General features: G+C 40.2%; 1 protein-coding gene across 4 annotated transcripts; it reads left to right on the forward strand.

Moving 5' to 3' along the window:
- Nucleotides 1-5252: 5252 nt before the first annotated feature.
- On the forward strand, nt 5253-10786 carry LOC122011820 (uncharacterized protein At1g51745-like). 4 transcript variants are annotated; one of them, XM_042568207.1, is made up of 4 exons: nt 5254-5911; nt 7143-7492; nt 7705-8178; nt 8920-10786. In XM_042568207.1, exons 1-4 carry the CDS (start codon nt 5715-5717, stop codon nt 10248-10250), a joined length of 2352 nt encoding a protein of 783 aa, XP_042424141.1. In that variant the 5' UTR covers nt 5254-5714; the 3' UTR covers nt 10251-10786. The 4 variants fall into 4 exon arrangements, with proteins under 4 accessions (XP_042424144.1, XP_042424141.1, XP_042424142.1 ...); XM_042568208.1 differs by having other exon boundaries at nt 8977-10786; XM_042568209.1 differs by having other exon boundaries at nt 7143-7375.
- The last annotated feature ends 207 nt before the right edge of the window (nt 10787-10993 follow it).

The following is a 10993-nucleotide window of genomic DNA, read 5'->3' on the forward strand; positions in this document are numbered from 1 at the left end:
GAGAATAAGGTTCAGATGTTGTGTAAAGCATACCTTGCCAATGAAGAAGATCCTCTTTATATATCATCTCTCGTAACCTCCATAATCATGAGGTGATCTAGAATGTCAGGATGTCAAAGGTTGTTAATTAATGAAAGGTGTATTATCTAGGTAATGTGTAATAATTATCGTAGGAATCTTCTATTTATTCATGTATATATCTCTTTTGTCGTTTATAACTTATGCTTTTGTCAAGATCACTAAGGAATATGCTGTCATAAAAAGTCGGCTGATGAGAAACACACTACCCCTCGAAGAATGTTTTAAAAGAATATTCTCTGACACATTGTTGTTATTTTGACAAGTTTTAAGATGTTGTCTGCTGAGTATATCTTGGTCGGACTACAAGGCCGACCATTTTTTTGCTTGTCCTTGCATTGAGTTGCTTAATTATGCACTGCACGCTAGAAGTCTGTTCAGAGATTGTGAGTAAATCCCAATCAGCAAATAAGGCGGGCCATCTCTGTGCCTATTTTTGCACTAAGCTACTCTGATATATGTTGAATAGTAGTTCATCCGGAGAATAATATGATACATCAGACGTACTGGAAACCCATTCAGAAAGCAATACGAGACCAAGTGTCTTAAGCTCGACGTGCCTTTTTATCTGGGCGGGCATATATGAAGAAGTGTGTGAGGCTGTGTTTTAGGCCCGACCAGCCTTTTATCTGGTCGAGCATGTATAAAAAGATTCATGAACCTCCAGAACTGCCCCTTATTCTGCCCACTCATGTGGCTGGTTTGCTATGAGGTAGATCCATCCTTCCGACTAGCCTATAAGGTCGGTTGCTTTTAAACCTGATCGGTCGACCCCTTCTTGCCCGGCCCACAACTCGGTCGGGCTAGAGCTGCGAGCCTTAGTGTTGGGCGAGCGATGAAGCCAGGTGGAGAATGTTCTTTTCCCTTGATTCTGACCGCTATGTCATCTTGATTTTGACCACCACGTCATCTTGACCTTGACCACCCTGTCATCTTAACTTTAACCGTCACATCACCTTGACCTTTATCACCATATCATCTCCTAGGTATGTTCCTTATAACCTGTATCAATACCCATTATTATTCCCTACTAATATCATTCACATTCTCATTTATATTTCTCTTACTGAACCAAGCAACCCCTGATTTTTTCTTTGTCAGTTGTCATGGCTAGGAAAAGACTTTTGTAACTTAGAACTAGTGATTTTGAAATGACAAAAAAATCTTTGGTCGTTTTTTTGTTTTTTGAGTCAAAAGAATTCGTAACTCGTTTAGGCATACATTAACGTTGTTGAATTGTACTTGTCTTCATTGGAGGCTTTGTGCCTTCGTAGTTCTGGTTAGAATGTAGTAGGAAACTTTTTAAGAGCCAGAATAGTTATTAATTCTATTTGGAATCGAGAAGGGTGGATCGTTACTGATGTAACTAGAACGTGAACTAAATTGTCATGATCTAGAGGGGGAGAGTGTGATGGGTCGTCTTTTGTGTTACCTGAGTCGCTGAATTCCCAAAAAAGAGAAGACCGAAGGTATTAGAAAATCTTTGGTCAACGGTGTCTGCAAGGTTACTAGAAGATAGATGGAAACAGAGTGTTAGGGCTTGACCAGGTTGTCATGGTCTTGTCCTCGATGCTCAAGTCAGTAGAAATGAAAAAGATAAATAGTACTGTAATAAAGAATATAAAGACTAAAAGAAAAGCATATCAGGCATGCAAGAGCGGATTGGAAGCGGGGCGAAGCTAAAGCTGGAGATGACAACACAGAGCCGGATGTGACATGGATCTGAAGGTGATGACATAGAGCTGAATGCAGCATAGATCTAGAAGTCGGCACACAGCAGGAATACAGTAGTGGCATGTAGGCCAGAATATAATAGCGATAAGCAAGCCAAAATACAATAGCTGCTTGAAGGACGGAACATAGTAATGGCTCGCAACCTGGAATATAACAACGACTGAAAAGTCAGAACATAATAGCGACGTGAAGGCCGGAACACAACACACAAGTTGGATCGACGCGAAGGTCAGAACACAGTGTTAGTGCAATCGACTGCTAAGGTTTTGATGTTTGTTTGACAATATGTTTAATGGAGTCTAGTCAGGTTAATGTTGACCAGATGACTGATAGGTGGTGAGTAGTCTATTGAGTGACTAGCAAGTCTAAGTAGATCAAGGTACTTGTTGCTTGGCAAGAAGCAAATCCTAGAGGAAGGTAACCCTAGGTAAAGAGGAAAATTCTAAGGGGAGGTAGCCTTAGGTACCTAAGGGAGGTAACCCTAGATAAAAAGGAAACCCTTAGGGGAATGTAACCCTAAGTCTTAGAGAAGCGAACTTCGAGTGAAAGTTCTGGTGAGTGAAATTAGGTTATGAAAAACCTAGGGGAAAATAACTTTAGGTAACGAGAAGTCTTGGAGGAGTGAACTCCAACCAAGGTTGATCAAAAGGCGGTCGACAAGACCAGCAGATCTCGGTAAACCTAAGTTTAGTTTTACCATAGTATTTTGTATTACTATTATTGTTGTTGACTAATTTAGTATTACAAGAAAAGTCTTAGTAGATCAGACAATCATACACTGAGCAGAGAAATTCCAAATAGGTCTAGAGGACCAAATATTTGACAGGTGAGTTGAGGTAATTAACTAGACTGCTGAGCGACGGGGAAGTCGTGTCCCGGGAAGGAACAAACCTTAGGTCGCTGATCCAACTGAAGAAACCAGAAGGTTTCCAAGTTGAGATCAAGGCAGGTCTTATTGTCTTCTCTTATTTGATACTCTGTTTTACAAAAATATTATTATCATATCTAACTAACTCTGTTTTGCAGAAATTGAAGGAATCAGTCGAAGGTTCAGTCAACCAAACTAAGTTGACATGGATCAGAGTTCAGGTCGTGCAGAACACTTTTGGTATTCAAGTGTATCGGTCGACCAAACCAGGGATCAACCGACTGAACCAATTTGGTAAACACAATGGCAGATTCGATCTCAGCAAAGTTGGAAAACACAGGGATTGATCGACCGATCAAGGTGATCAGTCGATTGAACATTAAATGACATCGATGATGTAGAAAATCATATCTTAGCAAAAAAGGAATTTTCAGTGATTGGTCAACCGATTAGATCTTTTAGTCGATTGAACAATAAATGCATTAATGACATAAATATCGAATCTTGGCAAAGAAGGAAGGCCACGTGATCAGTCAACTAATAGGGAGATCATTATCCTCGTATGAGCAAGTGAAGGGACCAGAGTCGATACTCGTTAGTTACATTTCTATTCACCAAGCGCCAAGTGTTTGAAGGAGGGCATCTAAAAGACCAGATTTGATAACCACTTTATCACCTCTCCATTCATCGGTGTCACGTGTTTCGGGAATATTCATCGTCATTGTCTGTATCTTTTGAGAAAAACTGCCTCATAAATGAGGTATTAATGAAGTTGTTATGTTGTTTCCTTATTCACACACCCCTTAAGTGTTTTTAGTGGACCCATAGAGTGTGAATCCGATCTGAGAACCGATAAGGAAATGACATAACTTGAGGATAAATGAAGTTGATGACTAAGGCTGAGCCAGGGAGAATGTTGAGATCCGAGACCGAGCCATGGAGGATGTCGTTGATTGAGACTGAGGTAGGGAGGATGTCAGCGATTGAATTCAAGTCTGAGTCAGGAGAGATGTTAGGATCTAAGGTTGAGCCCAGGGCGATATCAAAATCTAATGTTGAGGCATGAATGAGCCTAGAATTTGAGGCGAAGATATTGATGATGCTGGGAACTGACGTCGAGCCGGGGTGATGTTGGGATTCGATGATGAGGCATAAATGATATCGAGATCTAAGGCTGAGGCATGGATGATGTCGAATTTTGAGGCCAAGCCGGGGGTGATGTCAGGATCTGATGCTGAGGTATGAATGATGTTGGGATCTAAGACTGAGACATGGATGATGTTAAGATTTGAAATTGAGATAGAGAGGACGTGAGATTTGAGGTCGAGACATAGAGGATGTCAATTCCAATATTGAGTTAGGGAGTCCGGAGCCAAGATAGGGGTAAATTTCACCCTACCTGTACAGGTACTGCCCCAACCTCTTACAATGAGGTGGTGGGACCTACTACTTAAATGTGGGTCCCACCATCCCAATGTGAGAGGTTGGGGCAGTGCCTGTACAGGCAGGATCGAATTAACCCAAGATAGAGCGATGTTGATGACTAAAACTAAGCAAGAGACAATGTAGGTAATTGAAGTTGCGCTAGGGATGACGTTGACGAGTGAAGTCAAATCTTAATAGCTACCTAGGTAAATTATGTATGCTCCTTGGGATGAGTGTGACGAGCAGATTCGTATTTTATCAGGGTGGATTCTGATTCCCTTTAGATTATGTCTGATTTATTTTCATTTTAATTGGCAACTCATACGACTTTTAACCGTATATGTCATGTGGGAGTTGCAATATTGAAATTTCTCAAACGTAGAACAGAAATCTGATTATTTGTGGCGGCGTTAGTAGCGCTGCACGCCATACTAAGTTTAGCAAGTATAAGTAGGCGAGATACTTGTAATCAAATTTGTAGCACAGTAAGTTTTCTATCATTGGTGACTTGTGAATACGTTCCTTTGAATACGTTTTTTTTTGTCGGTTTTATAGATTCAGCTAGTGCACAAAGAAAAAAACACTTGCACATTAATAATCCATGGAAAAATTTTCTGATGTAAAGGTTTTTACTTAAATTAAATTGGATAGATTCAACGTATGAACCACGAGAAACAAATAAAATAAAAGAACTCCTCATTTGCTCCAGTTGCAAAGATGCCGAAGGTCAGGCAACAGGGACAACGAAAGAACCCCAACTGCACCAACAGCTGCCTGGTGAGGAAAAATCAGTGTGTTTTTTTTGAATTTTTAAAATATTCCATGTGCGGCTTTGTTAGCCAAATTGACCAAAGAATCACCGTGGCGAAGGCCGAAGCGTGTGTTGGGTGCCTGTTCCGTTTCGCGTTCAGTTAGTATCTATCTATCTGATCACGATGTCAGCAGCGTGTATTGTGTACATGTAATAATTTGCCTAGGCTGTTTATTTGGGTCCCGTCCAGGCATTGCCTCGTGCGTAGAACACGTGCCACCAAATGCTCTCCTTCGTTGGATCGCCATCGCACAGCCATCTCGACTCAATGGCTCGCGAAGGCGGACGTAGAAAAAAATGTGAACGGCGAGTGCCTATTTATTTAATTACCGAACCAGCGATTCGTGGAGCGGTCTCCGGAGGTCGTCGTCACCGTCTTCCTCCATTTACTATTTTGAATAAAAATTGAAAAAAAAAAATTATTCCTCCTTTCGTCTTCCTTCTCTTCGGCATCAGCGTCGCCTCATCTCATCCCTCTACTTTGTGAGCGAAAACGGGGTGGGAAGAGAAGGGTGAACTGCACATCGATTCGTCTGTGGTGCGAGGACGGCCGCCGTTCAGGTGGTGGTTGTCGCGATCGGTGAAACCCTAGCGGAGTAAACGAGGATGAGATCTCGTTCGATATCAGTGGGAACTCATGTCGGAGCTGGACTCATCTTGATTGGATCTGTAAAATCCGTGTTCCGCCGTCGGGATCATCGGTGACATTGGCTGCCGGGCACTCGTCGCGGTGGCTTCGATTTCTAGGGCTCCTTTTAGTTCCGCTGGGCCTGTCGTAGGGTGCTAGGAAGGCGGGCGATGGGGGGTTCAGAGGGTGGAGATGGAGGAGGGATCGGCGTCGATTGCGGCGTCGGGACGATCGTTTGGGTGCGACGGAGGAACGGATCCTGGTGGCCGGGGAGGATTCTCGGGCAAGAAGAGCTTTCGGCGTCGCATCTCATGTCCCCGAGGTCAGGGACGCCAGTCAAGCTCCTGGGTAGGGAGGATGCCAGCGTGTGAGATCTCTGATTTACCTGTTGTTTTTCAACTTAAACAGTAAACTCTTTATTTGTTGATGCATAATACCGGGCTCACAATTTTTCGTTCCCAGAAATGATGTAATTGTATCTTGCGCTGGCTCCATCCTTTGCTTTCTGATATGACTTAATTTTTGAGATTTCTTCTTTTGTTTGTAGTATTAAGACTCCATGCAATGGTTACTGTAACTGCCGAATGCTCATAGTTCAATAAATACTTTCCTCCCTAGGGCATTGTAATGGAATTGAAACCATTCCAAATATCTAGTTTAACTCAAACATAAGCTAGTCTCAGGAGTACAACAGTACAATATAATGCTGTGGCTAATTTATTGTTGAATAGATAACCTAGAGGATTGGTGTTTAATTGAGGCATAGGATCTGGTAAACTCTACAACTACTGGAACTATTGTTTATTGGAAATTGAGAATTATACATTAAATTATGGAAGCCTGTAGAATCAAAGGAAAGATAGTTATGTACCATCTGGAACAATTTACATTTTTCTCGACCAAGGAACATGTCAGTCTGTGTGGCTGCCAATTCTGATTTATATGTCCTGTGTTTTAGAAGAGCACTACAATTTGGATGAGTTGAAGTCCTTTTCATGGTTTTACCCTTCAAGACTACTTAACAATGGAAGGACAACCCTTTTACCATCAAATTCTTCTGGGTTTGGGTGGAGGCATTAGTTAATAGTTGCATAATCATAGTATACATATAGGTGGGATTTAAACCAAGACCTTGGTTATAATTCATCCTACAAATCAAACCATATTCAATTATTCTAATGCAGTTCCCTAATCCTAATGCTTATCAAGTCTAAAACAGGGATACCAGTGGCTTTTGAAGTTTTTCTTCTTTTGTTTGTTTTTGAGGACTTGGAGGGGATTTGAAGTAAGACCTTGGCAATAACATCCAAGGGCCACTTGAGCAAAGATAGAACCTACTCTTATCTTCATTAATTGGCACTGTGCAAAGCTGCAAACACTTCCAAAATCTTTAGATGGACCTCCCAACAGTTTCCTTATTCATGGCTATAAGCTTCATATTGTTTTTTTTACCTTTTGCTATAAGTTTACACATTGGAGAAATTAGTTACTTGGCTTATACAAACCTTGGATTATATTGAATTTTGTTTATCTGGTTATGTCTATGTAATCTCATTATTAGTATTTAGTAGTGATTTTTAAGATGAACCTACCTGCAGTGACTGGTACAATCTGGAAAAATCAAAGCGTGTTAAGTCATTTCGCTGTGGAGAGTTTGATGCTTGCATTGAGAAGGCTGAAGCTTCATTAGGAGTACCTATCAAGAAACGGGAAAAATATGCCCGCAGAGAAGATGCTATTCTTCATGCTCTTGAACTTGAGAGAAAGCAGCTTGAGCTAAAGCAACCAAAACAAGCGATTATCTCAAATGGAATTACCAGCAAGCCTTTAGGTACTCTGAAGATAGAGTTTAATAACTTGTCATCTTCAGATAAATTTGCCAGAAATGATGAATCGTCATTTCAAAGTGATTGTGCCGTTCGCAAAGCTCCACTTATTAGAAAACCAGGTTTGTTGCTTGAAAAAAATAGGAGCAATTGTATGATTTCAAATGATGTAAAAAAATTGTAAGCAAATAGGAACTATTTCTGAAATTATTTTTTGGAATGAGAGAACTCCAGGATTTTGGTTTGCCTATTGCTCTAAAGAAAAGGGTATCTTTGTCTGTTTCTTTGTTGGCTAGCACCAAATTTGCTGAGAATGATGTATTCGCTTTTGTAGGTTCTGACGATATAGTCGGAGGTACAAGTCATGTCAATGGAGATAAAAGTAATTTGACAATCAAGAGTAAAAGGTCACATGGTGGATTTTCTGAAGAGTATTCAGTCAAAAAACGTGATAGACGTCGTCCACTTGTTCAAGTTCTACAAACTAGTGCAAAGATACCAGCATCTCATTCTTCTCGTTTTGATTGTTATCCTTATGATTTCTCATTGAAAGACGAGCAAATCCATATGGGTATTTATCAGGAAAAACAAAGTAGCTGCATCTATCTTTCTGCTGATTCAATTGTCTCACAGAATGATAGAGATAATTCTTCTGAAGAAACTCAATCATTGTCAGACAAGTGTGGTTTCAATCAACCTGGTTCAATGGCAGAAGATTGCTCAACTTCTGAGATGAGTTTGACAAATGATTCAGATACTTCTCCAAGGGATTACTTGGACACTGAGATGGAGGGACATATCTCAGGAGGTATTGCTCTTGAATAGTGTGATCTTTTAGCTTGATCTGCATCATCATTGGCACATTTAGGGTCTTAAGTTTGTAAGTCTTATTTTTGTTTTCTTTTATTCCTTTTACTTACCTAAGCAATGTTTAGTTTAGCATGACTCTGTGTCATATTCGTTGGTATTACAAATGTGGCCACAAAATATATCAAGTTCTTATATCACTATATTGCTTCAATGTAGATGATTGCAGTTTTGCGAACTAGTAGTTTGCTCTGTTGTTAATTAACAGCTGAAACCTTTTGCACTTCAGTTAATGGATGGCACTAATCCAAAGCTTCAAAGCTTTTGCAGTACCTTATAAAAATAAAAAATATATATTCAATGATGCGGTCAAATGGTAAAAAGTAAACATTAACATGAAATCCTTGCTGGATGAGTTGTAGTTCTGAGCCAAACAACTTTAGTTACTGAATATTAGTGAGAATTTAGACTTGCAGGGGCAAAAGCATATAGTTGGCAAGTTGGTTATTTTTTATTGTGCATCTCATGCCTTGTTAAACGTTTCAGACAAACAAGAACTTAACCCTGCTTTCTCATTTGTACCAATCGTGAATAATACACGAACATAAATTTTGAAAGAATGAAGGATATTTCTGTTATTTTCTTAACCCAGTATTAGTTTCTGATTTTGATGCTTATTTGCAGTATTCATTAACTAAATTTTCTATTATTGTTTATATTATCTATGTTGGTTTCGTTTCAGATACTGGTCGATCCCTTGGATCAAAAGATTGTGACCCTCCTCAACATTGTGTTTCAGATGAATTCGAAGAGATGGGCAATGATGAAGTGCCTTCTTCCAGCATCATATCCAACCTTCATCCTTTTGAACAATCCGCAGCCGACACTACTGGGGCCGGAATCTGTAAATGGCATATAAAAGGAAAACGCAACCACCGTAGTGTAGTTAAGCTGCCAATTGATGGAATGGATGGCAAGATCTGCATTATGAGTTCAGATAAATGGGATTGTTCTATGAGGGAAACAACTAATGTAATCAGGTGTGGTAGTTCAAAAATGGAGATGGAACCTTGCAGACAGAAGGCTCTTGATCAAGGTTTGTACATAAAAAAGGAGGTTAGTTATGCTTGTGATGAGGTTGATTTGATTCGTGAAGATTTCCTTCACGAGCAGGATGAGTACAGAAGACAAAGACATAAACTGGCCTCTAAAGCAGCTAGGGATCTTGGGCGAAACCATATTGGCTTTAACAATTTGGAAGATGATTCTCATTTGATGTCAACATCAGGCTGGGAGGCTGATGAGCCACCTTATGGACTTGAAGGTAAATACTGGGAAGACTCTGACGAGTGTTATGATCCTGTATATGCTGCTCATGCCATGAGAGATATGGGAACCATTTTGTATGATGTTGACCTGAAAGTTAAAGCCAGCTATCAAGGCGAGCGTGTTCCTTTGGTTTCTTTGATGAGTAGGTTGAATGCAAAAGCAATTGTAGGGCACCCCATCCAGATTGAAATATTAGAAGATGGTTGCACATGTGAATACTTGTGCATCAATTATGCTAATACTGATGAAAATACAGCTAACCAACCAGTTTGGAGGACTGCAAGAAGAACAGTTATGCAACGAGTTCCTCGTTCTCATCCAGTTGCATCTTCTTTGGAAGATGGTGAAGCTGTGGGGTCAAGATATCAAAATGCATCTCCTTCCTTCATATATCCCAATCCTTCTCAGAATGTACCTAAGGTAGCAAATAAGAAAGTTTCTCATCGCCACCAGCACCAATTATCATCAGGAAAAATTCAGAAAAAGTCCCATAAGAGAGTAAGCTTGTCGAGCCAAAAAACTAGAGCACTATCTTCTTTCACAATTGAAAAAAGATTTGGTGGTGGGGCTGTTAAGGTATCACATGCTAGAGGTAGCAATATGTTGGGCGGTTTGATAAAACCTTCAGGGCAAGTGCCTTCTGTTACATGTGTCCCTATGAAGATAGCCTTTAGTAGGATTCTTGAAGCAATTGGAAGGCCATCAGCTTTGAGCAATCGTGTCAGAATAGCCATCCAGCAATGAAAATATAATACATCATAGTTTACAGTTATCAGCTAGAAGTTGTTGATACTCTACGGTCCTGCATTCCATGCTTCATATAAACAATTTGACTCTGCATCCAAAGTGAATGCTTCTGTCAACTGACTCCATTAGATCAGCGATTATGCCCATCCGAACTGCTGCTGATTGTTGTTGATCGGTTATATATATATATATATACACCTGGTTAGGAACCTAAGGCAGTATCTTGGTGGCCATGGCTGGCTGCCCTTTAGCAAAGGGTCCGTGTGGAACGTGGTATCATGGAATGCTGGTGTGCTTTTCTGTTCAAGAATTCACCACCGTGGTTGTCTGACTTCTTGTAAATTACTAACTGCTACCGTGAGTGTGTTCTATCATTCGGAAATATACATGTTACAAATTTCATAAGGTCTTGTAGAAGAGCCAGTATCTGTAAGATTTATATCGGTACAAAGCTTGTTTATTGTTCAATGTTGCAACTGTTCGTGGAAGAGTACCAAATCATACCGTTCAGCTAATGCTACTGCATTTTAAAATCTTATTCTCTTGCTGATCCAAAAAGATTCCCCGTTTCATGGTCATTGCACGGCTAATCATCTTATCAGGGAGTATAACCTGTGCCTTCCTGATTTGAAAGCATACAACTCACTTTCAGGAACTTTGGTCAATCTGTCGGTGACCATAAGAAATTTCAACCTAAATACTTGAAGAGTGATCATTATACTTCAATTTTTAGACTTCGC

This window comes from Zingiber officinale, chromosome 8A (genome assembly GCF_018446385.1).
Source record: "Zingiber officinale cultivar Zhangliang chromosome 8A, Zo_v1.1, whole genome shotgun sequence".
Taxonomy (NCBI): Eukaryota; Viridiplantae; Streptophyta; class Magnoliopsida; order Zingiberales; family Zingiberaceae; genus Zingiber; species Zingiber officinale.